Genomic DNA, 19,828 nt, shown 5'->3' with positions numbered 1-19,828 from the left:
TATATAGCCTCTTTAAAAATAGAGAATTAAGGCCCAGAGAACACAACTTGCAAAGAACTCTTCCAGATTCTCAATTTGCTCTGGGATTTGGACTCAGATCTGCCCAGTCTGATCGTCATCAACCGTCTGTTTTAAAATAGACTACATCAGTAGTCTAAAAAGAAAAGGCAGCACTATGGAACTAAAGAACAATGTGTGGAATCATTGACAATTACAGGGTTAATTGTACATCATGTTGGATGATGGACAGCAACTTCTTAGAACATGCATTACAACTTCTTGATAGCAAAAAGGTAAAGGTAAAGGACCCCTGGCAGTTAAGTCCAGTCGTGAACGACTCTGGGGTTGGGGCACTTATCTCGCTTTACTCGCCGTGGAAGCCGGCGTTTGTCCGCAGGCAGTTTTTCCGGGTCATGTGGCCAGCATTGCAAAACCAGAGCAGAGCACGGAAATGCCGTTTATCTTCCCACCGGAGCAGTACCTATTTATCTACTTGCACTTTGACGTGCCTTCGAACTGCTCGGTTGGCAGGAGCTGGGACCGAGCAACAGGAGCTCACCCCATCGCGGGGATTCGAACCGCTGACCTTCTGATCAGCAAGCCCTAGGCTCAGTGGTTTAGACCACAGCGCCACCCACATCTTGATAGCTACTGGATGTTAATACAGCTTGTTACTGCTGATCAGTGTATGAACTTTATATAATTTCAAAAAACAACAACAAAATGTTCAATTTGATGCCTAGGGATTTTATAGTTACCTGCATAAGTATCAGGTACGTAATCTTTAACCTCTATGTATACAAATATGGCTGGCAGTGTCAAGGGCTGATTCCTTTCATTCCTCAGGCAGATATAGTGATAGCCTAGAAAAGAAAGCAGGACAAGGTCAACAGAATTTTTATACAGTGGTGCCTCGCAAGACGAAATTAATCCGTTCCACGAGTCTCTTCGTCTTGCGTTTTTTTCGTCTTGCGAAGCACGGCTATTAGCGGCTTAGCGGCTATTAGCGGCTTAGCGGCTATTAACGGCTTAGCGGCTTAGCGGCTATTAATGGCTTAGCGGCTTTAAGAAAAAGGAAACTCGCAAGAACTCACAAGACGTTTCGTCTTGCGAAGCAAGCCCATAGGGAAATTCGTCTTGCGGAACGACTCAAAAAACGGAAAACTCTTTCGTCTAGCGAGTTTTTCGTCTTGCGAGGTATTCGTCTTGCGGGGCACCACTGTAACTGACCACTGCAGTGTAATAGGCATCAAGGTGACTCATGAGGTGCTGGAAATGAGCCATGGTCCCTAAACATAGCACCCCACTCCTTAGCAATTTCCCTGACATGCTTCATTATCACAGATGCTCTAACTGTGAAAGGCAGGGAGTGCTTGTAATATTCGATGCAGAACTTCCACCCTTAAGCAATGTATGTAGAAACAGGTATGGCCTCCACTGCAAACAACAGTTGTGAAGAAACCCTCGAAAAAAAAATATGGCAAATGTTTACTGTTGGAATGACTGAAACACTTAGGAGCACACATCTGGGACTCTCGGAAAATAGTCTGCTTCCTTAGGGACCAGTTTTGGAGCTTCCCTTGGGATCTACGTTTATGCGATAGAATGCTAAAGACAGTGTTAGTGCCTTGGCTATACCTGCTTGCAGGTTTTCAGTGTGCTAAAAATAAAGAAACACTCTTTTTGTGTCACGGAAGAAGAGTATATGGGATTCTTGGAGGCACTATTGGTCTATTACAGCACTATTGGTCTATTACAAGTCATTTAGTAAGAACTATGCATGGTTGAGAGCCACTAATCTCTCCCTGTTTTAAATTGAGGGCATAAGCAAGACTAGCAGCAGGAATGGACAAGGTGTTTGAAACAGAGGGTTCCCAAGTCATGTTGGTTTGCAGACTGCTGAGAAGCAAAACGATGGGACTTTATCAGCCCTGGAGATAAATCACCCCCAATTAGCCCCTGGGTTTTGCTTTATTAGTGTGCTATCTGGGAGAAGGAGGGAAAGAGGGAAAGGCTCCCCTTTTCTAAACACTTTGTGTGCCCTTTCTGCTGGTCTCACCACAACTTGGAAAGGAAGGGCAGGGAAGCGGAGGCAGAATATGTTCTTGGGAGGGCTGGGAGGGACAGCAGAGGGCGCTGGGAATCATATAATAAAAGTTCAGGGTTGGAAGGTGCCCCAAGAGTCATCTAGTCCAACATTTTGCAGCTTGTTAATACCTCCTCTCTTCTAAGGTAGACTGCAGTGAGCTTCCATGGTCCATTCCCAGAGCTGGTGATGTTTGCTGGCATCTTCAGTAAGAACAGTATATAGAGGAAGAGGGTAAAGGCACAGGCAGGGAGATGGGGAAGGATGGAAAGTGAGCACTGCAGGGGGCTGGACTCAATGAGCAGATCTCCAATTCTATGATCTATGGTTGATACTGTTGAAGCTGGGCTCTCAAGCTGCAATAAGCTTGAAAAAACCTGGCACACTAGAGTCCTCATAGTTCAGCTTTCAAGGTACACAGAGCACCTGCCCTCTTAGTTCATTTGGCTCATTCCCTCATTCAAAGGTGCAATTGGGTAGGTAGTTTGTTCTGGATGGGTTTACTCTATCTGAAGGAGCAGGTGTGCTGCTTGGGGGCTACTCCTTGATCCAGTGCTGCCCCTGGAGGCTCAAGAAGCACCACCACCAGCAGCAGCACAAAAGCGCCTAACTCCTAACTATGTCTGTTCCTGTACTGATGCAGCCTAGCAACAGTAGTGATCCACGCTCTGGTAACCTCCCAATTAGACTACTTTTCCGCACTCTATATGGGGCCACCATTAGAGATGATTCAGAAGCTTCAACCAATGCAGAATGCAGCTGCCAGAATGCTGAGCAGCATAGCTAATGGCAATCATTCAACACAAATTCTTCAGGATTTGCACTGAGCTCAATTCACGGCATTAATGTTAAATTATAAAACTCCAAATGCATTGTGGCAGAAATATCTGAAGGGGCACCTCTCCCTGTATCATATTGCCACTGTATTAAGTTCTTGATGTCCTCCCACTCAGTAGAACCCCTAGCACAGTGACACAAGATAGGGCCTTCACAGTAGTGGCACCCTATTCATAGAACCCCCTTCTCTGGGAGGTACAGCTGGTGCCACTGTTTTCTGGCTTTCAGCGCTAGTTGAAACCATACCAATTCACCCAGGCAATTGGATGAACTGATTTGATAGTTTAAACAGATTTATATCTTCAGTGGTACTATTAATTTAGTTTTTGGTCTTGGTTTTGACTGTTAGCTTGATATTTTTGTTTGTTTGTTTCAATATGTGGATATCTATGTTGTAAACTGTCCTGGAATCATAACTGCAGAAGAGTGGTTCAGAGATTAAACAATAAATAAAGTGAATAAGAAGCCCAGATTGCCCTACCTGGTCGAATTGCTGATACCGGCAATATCCGATGACCAATGAATTTCCCTCCTTCTTCATAGGCTGCTATCCTCAGACATGCCAGGGAAGGCAGAACAACCTAACAAAAATATATTTTGGGGGAAAGTATTTAATGTTTTCTGGCACACCTTGTGCACAAAGCAGGAATACTGAGACACGCTGTTCAGCAAGTTAACATTGGTAGTAATCTTACATTGTCCGCAGTGCTGCAACAGTTCATTCCTGGGTGAACACGCAGCTGATTACACATGATAGTTGAAATAGCATGATCTGCAGGTCTCAACTCACTTCTTAAATACCAGAAAGAGCTGGTGACCAGGACATTGCTACCTGTCACACACTCTTGCCATCACCATATATTTATCTTTCTCTGAGTCTCTTAGCAACAGATGTGATGTCATAGTAGTCCTAACTAGGCAAGCATACATATCACAGTCCATCTGGCTATGCTTTGATCAAGCTGCCCCTTTTCCAGAATTTCAGCCTCAATTGATGACACACAGGATCTTGGAAACCCTACAGCTGACTGCTTCTAGATACTGTAGAACTGGAGATGGGTATTCATTGATTCCAAATTCTGGGTTCCATAAGCACCCTCCCCCTGTCACACACCAATAGACTACAGAAGTATGTGCCCTAGATTTTCATATGACACATTTGGTTGGGGGAGTCTGACCGATTTTGAGGAGCAGGTGGGCAATGGGATAGTTCTCACAACTGGACTGTTTGCTTTATTTTACACAGCTGCAAGAGGATCTCGCTTTTCAGGTCAAATTTCAACACTTGTTTGCTTTGACAAATAATCTACCATAAACTTATACAATTAGATTAAGCATGTTGTTTGCTAAAGATTTTCATTCTTCCTCCATAATCCCTTTTATTACTAGAAAAAAAAAGAGATGTGGCAAGTTTTTCTTTCCCTATGTAGCACCTAAAAATAAACTCATTATATATTGTCTCTCCAGAATTACTTTTAGGATTTCTGGGGAATGGGGCAGGACATATTTGCCTTCTCAGAGGGCACTTTCCCCATCTCTATTACCTGATGTGGTGGCTAAGGCAGAGCTTTCCAAACTTTTCATGTTGGTGACACAATTTTTAGACCTGCATCATTTTGTGACATAGTAATTCAGTTTTACCAGCAACCCAGAGGGTAAACTAACCCCTTTCCAGCCCTGGGAGGAGTGCAGGGAGCATTAATGCAACAAACCTACACACTGCAGCTAACACACTAATGTGTCGCGACACACAGTTTGGAAAGCTCTGGGCTATGGCAATGAGCTGTGATCCAAGCCACTGCTACTTCATCTCAGCCAGCTTATTCGCTGAGCCGCAGGCAACCTCAACTTCTGCACCCCCCTCCGATCTGCAATATGAGGATGGTTATACAGGCCTGCTTAGCAGGGATGCTGTAAGGATGACTATATATATATATATTTATATAATTGCTCCGAACACTTGAAAGTGATATGGTTTGGCTTAGTGTTACCCGCATGCTGAGCTACTGAATGCTTATGAGATCTTTTATTCTTCCCCAAGTATTGTCCACTGGGCCCGGGAATGGGCGGCAGCTAGCGGCAGGGGTGCCAGCTGGGTTTTCCTTTGCACATCTGCATTTCCTGGATAGCGAGGCGTGGGATGCGCTGGGCAGAGATGATGCCAATTGTGGTGGCCAGGGCGGAAGCACATGCCCCCCCCCCAACGCTTTGGTTGTGCAGCTGGGAGAGAACTACTTGCCTTGCTGGAAAGGCGTGGACTTGCTTTTCAATATCAAAAAGGACTTGGACACTCTTGCACTGAATTTCCTGAGAATGACTCTCTTTTGGTCGCTGCTATTGGAGAGACGCGTTTGGCATGGCAGCAATTCCCCAGCCGCTACAGACCGTGCCCAGAAATGTTTGATTCGTTCCATTTCACAGAACGTGGTTGCATTGGAAGGCCGGGTGAATCGCGCACCCTTCCATTGTTTTCAGTAACATGGCTTTATACCGCGACAATGGCATGCACCTTTCCAATTGGGAGAACGATGTATGGCTGGCCGATATTGCAGGGCTTGAGGCATTGGTTACAGATGCGAGGGTATTTGGCGGTGAACCTTAGGGCTCTTGTGGCGTTTAGGCATTGTTTGACCTTGTTTGACCTGGGGGAGGGGAGGTGTGGCCACCTGCCCCTCCATGCTTAAGTGTATTCCGTTAAAGGAACCCGGTGGTGTTGATCTAGTCCGAAGCCCAGCTGGGGGCTAGGGCCTTGACACGACCCCGACAGGAACACCAGGGGGAGCTTGAGTTGGTTCGCATCGACAGGGCTCCCCCTACTGGTGGATTACCCTTACTGGACTTCCTGCACAATGGGCAGGAGTCAGATATAGTCAAGTCCTATCAATTCCTAAGCCAATACCGCTCACATTCTGTAATTCAATAAAGTTGTGGCCAAAATTTGCCCAATAACATAAACCTAATATCTGTGTCCTTGTGTGAGTTATTTCTCAACGAGGGGGTGGCTGCGGGTCCCGACACACAACTGAAGCACTCCCAGCCTGCGTGGCTTGGACTTTCATGCAGGATGTTGGTTGTCCATGATTATCCCAAGGGCATTGTCCTTTCAAGATGCGGAGCAAAGAGGGCATGGCAATCAGCACTGGAAACACTTGGTGGCAGCTGTGGTTTCCTACCATTGACACACAGGCAAACTAGGGCTCTTCCCCTGTGGATGATGGTGGAGTCTCCCCCTTGAGGAAGAGGAGGTGATGGCAGAGCAGGCACTAGGGCTGGGCGTTACCTGGTTTTCAACATCGTGATATATCATCAGCTGAATATCATGATGTACTGATATATCGGGATGCGGGTGGCGCTGTGGGTTAAACCACAGAGCCTAGGACTTGCCGATCAGAAGGTCGGCGGTTCGAATCCCCACGATGGAGTGAGCTCCCGTTGCTCGGTCCCCGCTCCTGCCAACCTAGCAGTTCGAAAGCACGTCAAAGTGCAAGAAGATAAATAGGGAAGGTAAACGGCATTTCCGTGCGCTGCTCTGGTTCGCCAGAAGCGGCTTAGTCATGCTGGCCGCATGACCCGGAAGCTGTACACCGGCTCCCTCGGGCAATAAAGATGAGCGCCGCAATCCCAGAGTTGGTCACGACTGGACCTAATGGTCAGGGGTCCCTTTACCTTTACTTTACTGATATATCATGATGTCCAAAACTGCACAGCCCTACTCTGGACCATTCCTGCATGTGCGAGCCAGAGCAAGCCCCTATATCACTCTGGTTCCCGCAAGCTGGAGCTCTATGGGGGCGTGATCAACTGACAGGTGGGCAGCCTGGCTCAACCCTCAGCAGAGCAGTTTAAGCAAGTTGTTCCCCCTGCTTTGGCTTGCGTGACCCAGAGATAGGGGCGGCGCTCTGTTAAAGTGCTCTGCTGAGGCGTGGGCAGCTGTGCGTGAGCCAGAGGTCGGGGGAACTCGATCAGCTGAGAAGCAGGCTTCCTTAAAATGCCCGCCTCTCAGCTGATCAAGGCAATTTGAGCAGGCAATACATCATGGCTTCCCGGCCACTGCCAGTGCAAGCAGGCAGCCGGGAGTGAGGTACGCTGTGCTGGCGGAGGCCGGGGAGCTGGGATTTATTGCCAGCTCAAAAAGTCTGAAACCGATATCGCGGTTTGAACGTCATATTGGTTTCAGAGTGTGAATCATAATATTGCCCAGGTCTAGCAGGCACTGACTCAAATGGAACAGAACTGGGGCAAACAGGATTTCACTCCCCCCCCCCCCAATTAATTTTCTGAATTGAAGACCAGCAACCAATAGTAAAGATTTACTATTAACAAGAACAACAAACCTACTTTCTTAAACACGATGGCCTCTTCTTCCCATACAGGATTCACTGCGTTGCCTTGAGACGGCTTGGTCTTGAGAGCTTTTCGCCTTGTGTCCACCGGCAGACCAAACATGTCCACTTCTACGTAGGTCCCGACTTTTTTGTCCGACAGCAACTGCCCAGAAATGATCTAGAAATGCAAGGTTTAGGCATTCAGTGGCAGTGGGGCAGCAGGCCCAGTAGACTGGAATGTCTCTAAAAATTAAAGCCTTGATTGTGAGTCTAATACAGCCAGACAGTGGGTGCTGGGGGATGGCTGATCCACACTTTGGTTTGCATGAAGATGCTGTTTACAGTGGTGCCTCGCAAGATGAAATTAATCCGTTCCGTGAGGCTTTTCGTATAGCGGTTTTTTCGTCTTGCGAAGTAAGCCCATTGACAGCTTAGCAGATTAGCGCTATTAGCGGTTTAACGGCTTTTAGCGGATCAGCTGATAAGCGACTTATCAGAGGATCAGCTGATAAGTGGCTTAGGGCTTAGGAAAAGGGGGGGGGGAGAGAGAAAAACCCCCGCAGGAACTCGCAAGACATTTTCGTCTTGCGAAGCAAGCCCATAGGGAAATTTGTTTTGCGAAGCGCCTCCAAAACGGAAAACCCTTTCGTCTAGCGGGTTTTCCGTCTTGCGAGGCGTTCGTCTTAATTTTTTAATTAATAATAATAATAATAATAATAAATTTGAGTAAACTGAATACTTGTGCTGGTTTTTTAGTTTACACAGTTCTGTACCTTTTCTCTGTGATATAAATTATTTTCTACAAGATTATCTGACAACAGGAGAAGTTAGAGGTTTTGTTACACTATTTTGCTTGTCAACTCAATACTGTATGTGTGTACTTCATAATAAAATGAACGTTTTAGAGCTGAAAGGGACCACAAAGGACTTCTAGTTAAAGCCACTGCAATGCAGGAATCTTCTGTGGGTTTCGAACCCATGACCCCAAGATTAAGGGTCTCATGCTCTACAGGCTGAGCTCTTTAAACCAGCACAGAGTTTGGGCGTTGGCACAAAACCTGCTTAAAAGCAGAACACAAGCTGGATTTTGTGCCAAAATCCAAAATGGGGCCCTAATTTAGAAGTATTTGAAATTCTGCTAGCATATTCTGTGGAGGTAGCTGATAAACGGTATAAAACTGGAATGTGGGAGTATTTCTTTCTGGACAAGGGCCAGAATTTGTGCTATATATGTATCTCTGAAAAATTACTGCTTTCCTATTCTTCTGTGCTTGCAGTCCCAACACACATAAGTAAATTGAAGCCTGGCCAATTTGCTTCATTTCTGGTAACCATTTTCTCAGTTTCATGGCCTCCACTCATACCAATTTCTATAATCACAATACAAGCTTCGCTGGATAGGGAGACACAGTAGAGGATAAATGTTTCGAAAATGCTCCCATCACTTCAAATTACCAATTCGTAAAAGGGCAGCATGATGGTTTCTCTGCAGATCACAGCTCCCACAACTTAGGTTATGGCTTATTTGCGGCCATTCTGACAAGGGAGTGGGGTAGGAGATGGGGAAATGGGGCTACAGGTCACCATATTCTGCTATGTGCACCCAGGGAGTAAGACATTCTGGCCTTGTTGTGTTCAGTGACTAGGCTAAAGCCTTCTCAGCGCCTTCTCTGACATTGACCTTAGGGCAGGCTTAAACTGGAAGGAGACTGAATACTTTCCCTTTTCTTAATTATTATTTTATTTATGATTTTCAGTTTTAAACATTTCGATAATATCACAATCATTTTAACGTTTCAAAACTCGAATTCCTTCCCCCTCTTTCTGCGGTTCCTTAAATTTATTTTTAATATTGTCTGTACATTCAAATTAACTTAATTTACTCATTTATTCATCCACTTTAAATATATACTGTTATAAAACACTGTTATATATATATAACAGTATGTTATATATATATATAACAGTATGTTATATATATATAACATACTGTTATATATACTGTTAAAAAACAGCAGGTTATTGCAACAATCCTGCCAGTGTTATTATGTTTACAGTTTATTTGCAAATATTCAATAAACAATTTCCATTCTTTTATTAAAAGTCTATTATTTTGATTTCTTATTTTTCCGGTAAGTTTTGCCATTTCTGCACAGACTGAATACTTTCCCACTCTGTCCCACCTCCAGTGTGGCTTCATATCTGACAGTGCCCTTCTCTCCTCCACCAGTCTGGGGTTTTGGGTGCGCTTGTTCACCCTAAGCTCTCAATAGGCATATGATGGCCATTGGTTCTAGGGCTGGAAAATATGCTTTTTCCTGAATGTCATACCAGATTGGCTGAGATGGCCTTTCGCTATTCCCATAAAGATTCCTTCTTTTGTCACATTTGCTTTAATTTCCAGTCACAGTGGCACCCTTGCTTGGGGAAAGAATTCAGCCTTATTTGGGGGGGGGGGTGTTAGCATTTGACTCCTCTGTTGCTGGATGTGTGACTGTTACATCACGTGTCAGTGTTTACTTTCTAGGCTTGGAAAGTGTGAGAACAGAAGCCAGTCTTATCTTTTCCACTTGTACTGTACAGTCATACCTCTTGTTACGTTTGCTTCAGGTTAAATCTTTTCAGGTTGCGTCCTGCTGCGACCCGGAAGTACAGGAAAGGGTTACTTCCGGGTTTCGGCACTCGCCCATGCGCAGACGCTCAAAATGACATCACGCACATGCGCAGAAGCGGCGAATCGCGTCCCACGCATGCACAGACGCGGATTGCATTCTGCTCATGTTACGAATGGGGCTCTGAAACGGATCCCGTTCGCAACCAGAGGTACCACTGTACAGTGGTACCTCAGGTTACATACGCTTCAGGTTACAGACTCTGCTAACCCAGAAATATTACCTCGGGTTAAGAACTTTGCTTCAGGATGAGAACAGAAATCGTGCTCCGGCAGCACAGCAGCAGGCCCCATTAGATAAAGTAGTGCTTCAGGTTAAGAACAGTTTCAGGTTAAGAATGGACCTCCGCAACGAATTAAGTTCTTAACCCGAGGTACCACTGTACAGTACTTTTGTACTTTTCTTTCTTTCTCTCTCTCTCTCTTGGAGAAGAAGTCAGAGGACACCATGATTGCTTTGTCCTGTATATATTGCTTAATAAATCACTTAGAATACAACACTCACGCTCCAAGATCGTTTCTGCTATACTCTGCTGAGTGAGTGTGCACATGTCTTTTGATATGTGTCGCTGGTGCACACTGGGACTGATTTGTGAATGTCCTGGCCTGTGCTTCATCAGGAAGATGACCGTAGAGGTCTGTCTCATTCCGGGGGCTGTGTGTGCCCCCCAGGCATGTTCCGACAGGGGGCAGGCTGGGTACCCCACCATTATTCTTTAGGGTAAATTTCCTAAGGAGCCCCAAGCGTTTGGGCACCCTTTGCCAGAAGAGCAGCTCAAGTGGACCATTATTATTGATATTATTATTGCAACTGCTAATGATAGCAGGACCTAAGTGGGCATAGATGCTACTTCATTTGTCATATCTCTCCCAGCAGGTGACATGTGTCTGAACGCCATTATCTTCACATGTCAAACTAAGCCACTTCCTCCTTCAGAGGAGGTGGGATTGCCTCTGTGCGATTGAGGGAATCCCCAGCTGCGTCATCCCCGGGACAGCCAGTCGGCTGGCTTGCGGTATGTGGCCTGCCCAATTTAACGAAGGGGCAGCTGGTGATCTCCTGATTTTGCTGCCTCCAGCTGCTCCGGTTTCCCACCCACCCTTTAAGGTTTCGTCTTTGACCTTGTATGGACCTCGGATGGTTGCCGTTAAGGGGCCTGGTAGGAATTTTTTCCACTTGGCAAATTGGCACCAGCCGCTTTTTCGCCTACCTCGTAGCAAATCGTCACAACTTCCTTAGTATTGGCGGTTAGGCATTGGTATTGTTATGTAGATAGATGAGGGAAGGAAGTGCCATCACCTGCCCCGCATATTGAAGGGTAGTCCGATAAAGGATTCCAGGGGGCGTGGCCCTGTCTGAAGCCTATGGAGGTGAGGGCCTAAGGCACGCCCCCAAGCGGTGACCCCGGGGGAGCTCCTAGTTGATGTGCATCAGCAGGACTCCCGCTACTGGTGGTTAACCCTTCCCGGACTTCAAGCGGGTGGGCTGAAGCCCGATAGTCGGTTAGGACCAATGCCTAAGCCAATACCACTCATCATCTGTAACCAATAAAGTTGTGGCCTTATTTTGCCCATTAACCTTAAATAATTGTGTCACGTGTCTTTATTTCCACTGGGGGGGGGGGACTCGCCACACAATCAGATGAGTATTGTAATAAAGCTGTCACTTGACTTTGCTCCCAAGCGGTACATCAGCTCCCTTTTCTTCGCTGCTGGTTTCCTGTTTAACAGGAATGGAAATGGGGAAACCCAGCCAGATGGGTGAGGTATAAATAAATAATAATAATAATAATTTTCCCTGGTCACTGACTCCAATAAAATATTAAAAGAAAATATATTGCCTTCACAACTGATGCAGCACATATGCATTTCTTAACTTAATTCGAACCCAAGCATGAATCATGGCACAAGAAGTCATTTTGGTGCTTAACATTCAACAGCCACACCATTGTGACAATTATTCCATTAGCGACTGCATACGTACCTTCACGGACAAGGTGTTTGCTACTATTCCATCTACGATACCTTCGCTAAATGGATCAAAGTGCTTGTCTGGTCTTCTCATAAATTCTGGTTTTAGTCTGTACCCACTTTTGCCATTATATTCATACATTCCCATATTTATTTGCATAGACAAATCTAAGCGACAAAAAAACAGAACGTTTCATGGGACAGGTCAAACACAGAAGTTTTGCTGTAGTTCTAGCACATTTACAAAAGAAGAATCCTGAAATTCCACTAGAGGTCTCCTTTTCCCTTTATATGGACATGATTACCATACTGAATTCTTTTTTATATATAAAAAACCTCATTCCACAAATGCTGTTTTGTGCTTCTTTCATGGCCTGTTCACACAGTACTTTTAAAACTACACCATGGTCATCTATAAATATTGGATATACAATGTGTAGACTGTTCTAACAATAGCAGCGTCTAAAGGGCAACTACCACTGCAGACATTACTGTGACTACACTACTAATCTCCTGGTTTTACACCTTATATTGCCCATTGTGGAATGTGCCTGGCAATAGCCATAGCTGCCATGGTTTGCGTTGGTTGAAATGAGCTCTTTGGCCCTGTCCATTTTTGTCTACATTAGCAACTGACAACTAGGAAAATGTTAAAGTCCCCGTTACCTTCAGCTCTGCATGAAGCAAAACACAAACTACCTATTCAAGAAGCTGAAAAAGGAATTCCAACGTACAACAATGATCATTCTTTTTATGGGAATTAATTTCCCAGCTTCTTCATAAATATCCATTGTTTCTATTTAAATCACAATTGTATGTTTGGAAGGTATGCTTCTTTTCAGGGGAGTACTGGTTGTCCTTGCTTCTGGTCCAACTGACATTTAGTTGTGGGGATACAGTTAATATCTGTTTTACTAGATAGTTGGCTGCTATGGTTAAGGAAAGTTTAATGTGAGTTGCTTGGGATGCAGTTGCAGCATCCACTGATTTATAATTACTGAACGGGCTGCCAAATGTCATCAAAATCAGCAGTCATTTTCACAGAGGAGTAAGGGATTTCATTTGATGGCTGACCTCACATACTACGGACTTTTTTTAAAAAAAAATCTGGTTTCGCAACCATGCTCCATAATGACCGCAATGAAATCCTTTAGAAAAGCAACAGATATATTGCTGGATTGCATAAATGGATGAACATGTACATTACGCTGCTTGTGATTTTAGCATTGTGATTCAAGAAAGAGAGACGCATGAATGATCACCCCCCCCCAAAAAAAATCCATTTCTGAGTGCGCATATCCACAACGCTAATTCTATTTGCTTACTCAAATATTCCGCCATAATTAATATCCTTTCCCAGGACATAGAGGGAATTCTAATTAGTGGGTTGTATACAACTAAATTCTATTCAAAGGAGACCCATTGAAATTAAAGAACTTAGGTTGATCTGATTAACGTTGGATACAAACTAGTGTCTCTTAAAAAAGCAGTCCAATTAGACAGGTTCTTCAGAAACCATACACAACAACTAAAGTAAGCGGTAGGATGAATTGCTTACCTACAGTTTGGAAGTTAAGAGCAACCATTTGACAGCCGGCATTCCAGAAGAGCTGAGGCATATAGTTTGAGGAATCAACACGTGTTCCTTTTGGATAAATTCGGCTCAGCTGCATTTTGTTATACCTAAATTGTGAGTGGTTAAGATAAAATACAACCGGAAAAGCTAGCCTGGCTTGAAGAGTTAAACACAAATATTGTACACCTTACCTACAATAAGTGATAATTTGATTGACACATTCCTAACAGACATGGCAATCAGCTTGTAGGTTACAGGGCTATGCAAGCCCCTCTCCAATTTGGGCCCAAATTTGGCAATTTGGGTCAGGCCCCAGTTTGGGCTGGATCAATTTGTGCCTGGTCTGATATGATCTATATCACAGATCCGGACCGTGATCTGTAAATACAGACCTCCCCACTCACTTGCATTGGAAAACCAAAACCAAAACCCATAAACTTCCCCCCACCCCCACATAGGTCCATGGTAGCCCCTCAAGAGAGGATTAACCCTGCAAAATTACAGATATCTCCTGGAATTTTTGGACTAGCCAGATTTAAATTTTGGTGAGCTCTTTTTCTTTATCAAGAAAGAAAATAATTTTCAAAAATACTCTATAGTCAATTGAGTACCTTGTCTCCACCAACACTGTGATTTGAGAGTGCTGAGTAAGATTCTAGCCCTGGAGCTCTCAATAAGCAAAGTCAAGCTCCCCTCCTCCCATCCTGCCATTTTCTTTATATGGTATTGTAATTAATAAATTGCAACATTTTAGTGACATGCTGTCTGGTTTTCTGAGGGACTGTTTGGAGCTATAGGTTTAAACAGACCATTCCGTGTCAATGGAATTCAATCTGTACAGATACTGAGCTTCACTGATTTCATCTGTATCTGCCCAAAATTGACACTGATCCTTCTGATTTGATCTGATCAGTGATTCAAGAGTCTAACAGATTGGTTGCACAGCCCTATGCAGCAGTGACACAAGTGTCAGCTCTGCTGCACCACATGCACTGCAACTGTACAAGCTGAATTGCATTGCAGTCCCCTAGGAAAAGAACGTGTTTAGCTATTAGAATCATAGAACTGCAGAGTTGGAAGGGACCACGGCGGTCATCCAGTTCAACCCTCTGCAATGCAGGAGTCTCTTGCCAGACATGGGGCTTGAACCCACAACCCTGAGATTAAGAGCCTCATGCTCTACTGACTGAGTTAGCCCAGTGAAGCAACATGCAAACACAGCTGCAGACATAAGAAGTGGCCCATGGTCAAATATCTATTGTACCACGCAGCAAGGAGAAAGCTATTCACACAGAGAACAATCTGGAGAAAATAAGATGAAATCAAGATGGCAAACATTCAACTTGAAGCTGAAGCCCCATTTATTTATATGGTCCACTTGTCTTATGGGTTCCACTTTCTAAAAGAATGGGAATTAATTTTGTGTGAAATTTATATTTTCATTTTCATTTTCACTGACTGGCTGCTTAAAACTGGAGACCATGCTCCTTCGGCCCAAATCAACTCTTCACCAAACACTTTGCTCAGTTGTGACCAAGTTGCTACATTATTCCCCCCCCCCCCCCCATGAATGTCAAAGATACTCCACAAACTCGACGGGAGACTTCGTGAGTTGCTCGAGTGCTTTGGTTTCCACAAAGGAAGACATTTCAAAACTCTTGTTCCGTTCTACAAAGAAAATAAAGGTGAAGAGATGTAACTTTCATGCTGCTGAATATATGTAAAATCTCATACCATAGCATCTATAGAATCAACAAAGAGTGCTTCCAGCAGCACAAGATCATTGCAGAATGAGAGGAAAATTGGTAATGCGGATAACTGATGCAAGTGCACAAATGCTTTCATTCATTTTAGTTTCAAAGTTTTTCTACTTGGTCATTTGTCATCCTTTGGGAGGATACCACAACTAAAGAAATGCACACAGCTGCCTATGTCCCATTTTGCTATTGTTCTACGGCAGGGTTAGGGAATCAACCCTGACCACTGGCAATGCTGGCTGGGGCAAATTCCATTGTGCTAGTGGAAACCCTTGAACTGACAGAACACGTTACAAGGTCATATTTTGTTGCCAGAAGTGGAGCATCATGTGGCATTCATGGCATGGAGTCAACATTTTGAAAAGCTTTGCTGCACCATTCGGACACTAATTCTTCCTTGCATATATTCCCCCTTCAAGGGTTCTGACTAGAAGCCCAGACTTCTGTTGCCCATTATACCCATTTTGCTGTAAAAGCAGCATTTGAACACTGGCCAAATAGTTTAAAAAGTTCACTGATGTGAATAACACTCAGATTATTGACAGAAAAGACTTAACTCCTGATCCTCAAACCTATTAACTTAAAAACAAGTCATGCTGACTTCTACTGAAATTTCTCCCATGTGGATTTCTTTGGGATGTTAAGCCTTAGGCTTCAGTCGTAACCCCATTATTTAGGCTTAAACCTAATGTTTTTATGGGGACTAAGGGATGGTTCAGTCACCATTTTGGGGTGTAGACACTACTGTGAAATGAGGCTTCAGAAGCTTTCATTTCATTTATTTATTTAAACTTGTATACTGCTTCACCTTTTGGCAGGAAAAGGGACCTATGAATACATTCAATAATTCAGGAAGTGAATGAAGTGTAACTTTCTACGGCAGCTGGTATATACAGCATGCTACTGGAATATACTTTTGTCAGGGTATCATCCATACTGGGTTTGGTGGCTTAGAGTAAATCTCTAGTTGGAAGGATTTGCTGAAATAACAAATTGAATTAGAATACAAAAATGGGAGGTGTGAGGAGGTCAAGGAATTAAGTGAATGTAAGCAAGTGATGTACAGGTTTGATTTGTTTTTTTATCTTTTTTCTTCTGTTTTCTGGTTTTTGATAATTTTTTTTTATATGTATTTTATATGTGTTTTTTTTCTTTTTTTTTCCTCGATTGTTGTTGTTCTCTTTTTTTTCTTTGTAATTTTTAAAATCTTAAATTTTTTTAATATATTTTTTTTAAAAAATAGAGTAAATCTCTAGTGTGGGCAGCGGGAAATCCCAGAAATCTGGGGTTGGCATGGGAGACACATAGACACCATGCAGCCCAACGAAACCTTTGCAGACACATACTTACACTAGAGACTACCATACCACTGAATAATGTAAAATGTCCAGAGTATGAAGAGCTTCTTTAATCACTGCTATTTATGGCCAAAATTACCAGTTTGCGTTAAATATATTTCAGGAATGCAAGTAGTCTGAGACTGCTAAGCAGTGAAGCTGAACATAAATCTGCAACTTTTAACTGCTCTACCCACAGTGCCTATGAAACATGTGTGCAACATTGAAATTCAAATGCTATAGACTTCCTTTCAAAGGGCTGCTGCAGAGGTCACCATTGCCTGTCAAACCCAAACGAAACAGGACAGGCTCTCTCGAAGGGGGTTCTGCTCTACGTAAGGGAAAAGGCGTCAGCTTGTTTGCTCAAGATGTTGCAAAGTGCATTCCCAGCAAGGCCACTTCAGCAAAAAGCGGCAGGCAGTCATGAATATGGACCATTAGTTTCTAACAAAGCAATTTACAACAGAGGGGAAAACAACAGTGAAATGTACACAAGAAGACGAGTTCTGCATTCCTGCGCTGTGTTATGCATGTGAATGAAAATCACATTTACAAAGCAATAAAGACCGCGGGTGGGACTCATCTAAGGAGACCAGTCAGTGGAAGTCCTGTGCAAGGACTTCTGCTTGTACAATGGCACCCGCCCCCCCTGTGAACCCCAGAGGGCAGATTGTTGCACCTGGCAGGTTGAAATGCTTGCACAAATGGAAAGTTTGTCATGGCACGACCTTGAATTCCACCCCCTACTTCTAGCACAATTCTACGTTTAAAAACTTATGACAGAATCCAATAGCTGTTTCCCGGTTTTTAAGGGAAATTCCCTTATTCCGAATAGGATTCCTCGCAAGAAAAAGGAAAGTTTGACAGCTATGGAATCCTATCATAGGTACACACTTTATTTCTCATTGATTGCAGAAGAAGAGTTAAGCACATATTTAAATCCTTCCTGTTTCGGCGTTCAAAAGTGCTTCGAAAGTGCTTAGCTTTGACTGATTGTACCATTAACGTTTTGCAATCCGATTGCTTCCAAATTAAGAGTACATTGGTATGCTTTAATAAAAATGTATTTTTTTTAAAAAAAAGAGTACATTGATATGAACCATTTTTTTTAATTGTTCCATCTTATTATAATAAATGTTATTGATTCAAATGTTAAAGCCAGCTTGATTCTCTACCAAGAAACCAAGTTGTGCTTCCTTCCATAACCAGCTACCATTTTATTATCATATCGAGTAAACGCTTAGGTAACTGAGCAATTGTTTGGTTCACAGATCGTTAAGTCTCAAAACCATTGTTGGCTACATTGCCCTTGCAGAAATTGAACAGACTTTTCTAAATCTTTTAAAAAATTCTGTGAAATTTAGGGCTGGGCATTACAGTGGTACCTCAGGTTACATACCCTTCAGGTTACAGACGCTTCAGGTTACAGACTCCACTAACCCAGAAATAGTACCTCGGGTTAAGAACTTTGCTTCAGGATGAGAACAGAAATCGTGCTCCAGCGGTGTGGTGGCAGTAGGAGGCCCCATCAGCTAAAGTGGTGCTTCAGGTTAAGAACAGTTTCAGCTTAAGAATGGACCTCTGGAACGAATTAAGTACTTAACCCGAGGTACCACTGTACCTGGTTTTCAACATTGCCATATGTCCCCAGCTAAACACTGCAATGGAGAAGTCATTGGTGATTGCATAGTTGAAGGGTGGAGATCAGGTGAAGGAGAAGTTATGAAGATTAAGAGGTACGTGCTATGTGCACTGCAGACTCCTGCTCTTGGAGGCAGGTGAGCCTTTGCGTTTGGAGGGCGAACTCCTTCCACTCCTCCTTAGACAGAGAAATGGAGAAGAAAGAAGCAACCCAGTTGCAATTCTGGCATCAGGTAGAGACCCCATGTTTACAGGAAGGCACCAAGGCTGGGAGTGAGACTGTTCTGTCATTGGAGGAGAAAAGGAGCTGAAAGGAAGGCAGCCAGTCAACTGCCAAGGGGGCTTACAATTATACCGCCCCCTGGAGCTTTGAAGGCTGTGCTTTGCAATACATTGCCAGCTCAATTAGTCTGAAACAGTTCTTATGTGTGGTCTACAAACGGGTGCTGGACGATGTATCGGTACACTGCCCAGCCCTAGTGACATCTGCTGAGAAATGTAGTTCTGTTGCACTTTCCATACTCACTTTTAGATGTTTCAAATGACTCAAACTTCACAGGCTGTATGTAGTTCACCAAGTTTGACATTTCCTCAGTGGCCATGGCCTCGCTTCCAGCTGTCCCCTAGAACGGAGACAGACAAAGGTCAACATTTCTGTCAAAGGATCCACTGCCCCAACTTAACTTCGTAAAGACTACCAAGAGGTGCAACTATGGATAATCTTTTTAAGGGCCTCTGACATTATCCATTAATAGCCAATGGGTGGTGTTCAACTAAGGTTTCCACAGAGCAGACCCAAATTAGTAGCCCTAGCTTGGTCATGTTCATGAATCTCAAAGGGTCCACCAAGTAACTGAACACAACTCTATTTATTCATTGGTAAAGTGATATGGAAGTCTGTTAAAGGGAGGGAAGGAGGTCAATGCTTTATTTAAGCAATGCTTTAAGTTATATATTCTTTGTTTTTTGATTCTGAAATGTAATTAAATATGGAAAACTTAATAAAAATTATATATATATATATATATAAAACAACAAAATCCAGGTGCACTGAACCTTTGTGGGAGCAAAATGAGCTACTGCTATCTATCTCTACCACAAATTCCCAAACTACAACATTCGGTGCCATTAGAAGACTTTCAAACCTTGTAACATCTCTCAAGTTAGGATGATAAGGAAATCCACGTAAACCAGCTATTTATTTTATTCTTATGGGCTTTACAGGCATAATTTGTCTCCCTAAGCAGCTCGCGGCAATTAAAATTCAACACGTAGCTCTGCTGGGTTGTTGCAGAATATAAGACTCATGTACACAGGAGTACAAACGTAAAGGAAAAGCACCAGCAAGGGAAATAGATTGGAGGGGAAAGAATCGGTCTGATAATGCTGGGACAAAGAAGTAAGGACCAATATTAGGCACCTGCATCCATTTGGGGCCAGATGTATTTCTTGCTGCTGGTGTGCATCATTGTAAAGTTGGGAGGGACCCCAAGGGTCATCTAGTCCAACCCCCTGGAATTCAGCTAAAGCATGCAAGACAAATGATGACCATCCAACCTCTGCTTAAAATCCTTCAAGGAAGGGGAGTCCACTGTGAGGATACCCAGAGCTTACAGGGTTAACAGCT

At 43.6% G+C, this 19,828-nt stretch overlaps 1 protein-coding gene across 3 annotated transcripts in view; it reads right to left on the bottom strand.

Moving 5' to 3' along the window:
* Positions 1–19,828, bottom strand: part of PLCB1 (phospholipase C beta 1) — a 455,429-nt gene that overhangs the window by 82,817 nt on the left and 352,784 nt on the right. For all 3 annotated transcript variants that reach the window (XM_081856862.1, XM_081856861.1, XM_081856863.1), the window contains 7 exons: positions 18,728–18,824; positions 15,050–15,134; positions 13,449–13,573; positions 11,904–12,058; positions 7,262–7,426; positions 3,405–3,504; positions 759–863 (listed from right to left, as the gene is read on the bottom strand). In XM_081856862.1, the coding sequence (XP_081712988.1) occupies positions 759–863; positions 3,405–3,504; positions 7,262–7,426; positions 11,904–12,058; positions 13,449–13,573; positions 15,050–15,134; positions 18,728–18,824 (832 nt within the window). The remainder of the gene's footprint in view (positions 1–758; positions 864–3,404; positions 3,505–7,261; positions 7,427–11,903; positions 12,059–13,448; positions 13,574–15,049; positions 15,135–18,727; positions 18,825–19,828) is intronic.

The sequence above is a fragment of the Podarcis erhardii genome (assembly GCF_964252035.2).
Source record: "Podarcis erhardii genome assembly, chromosome: 3".
NCBI lineage: Eukaryota > Metazoa > Chordata > Lepidosauria > Squamata > Lacertidae > Podarcis > Podarcis erhardii.
The sequence above is the reverse complement of the archived record's forward strand: the minus strand, read 5'-3'. Positions and strand labels throughout refer to the sequence as shown.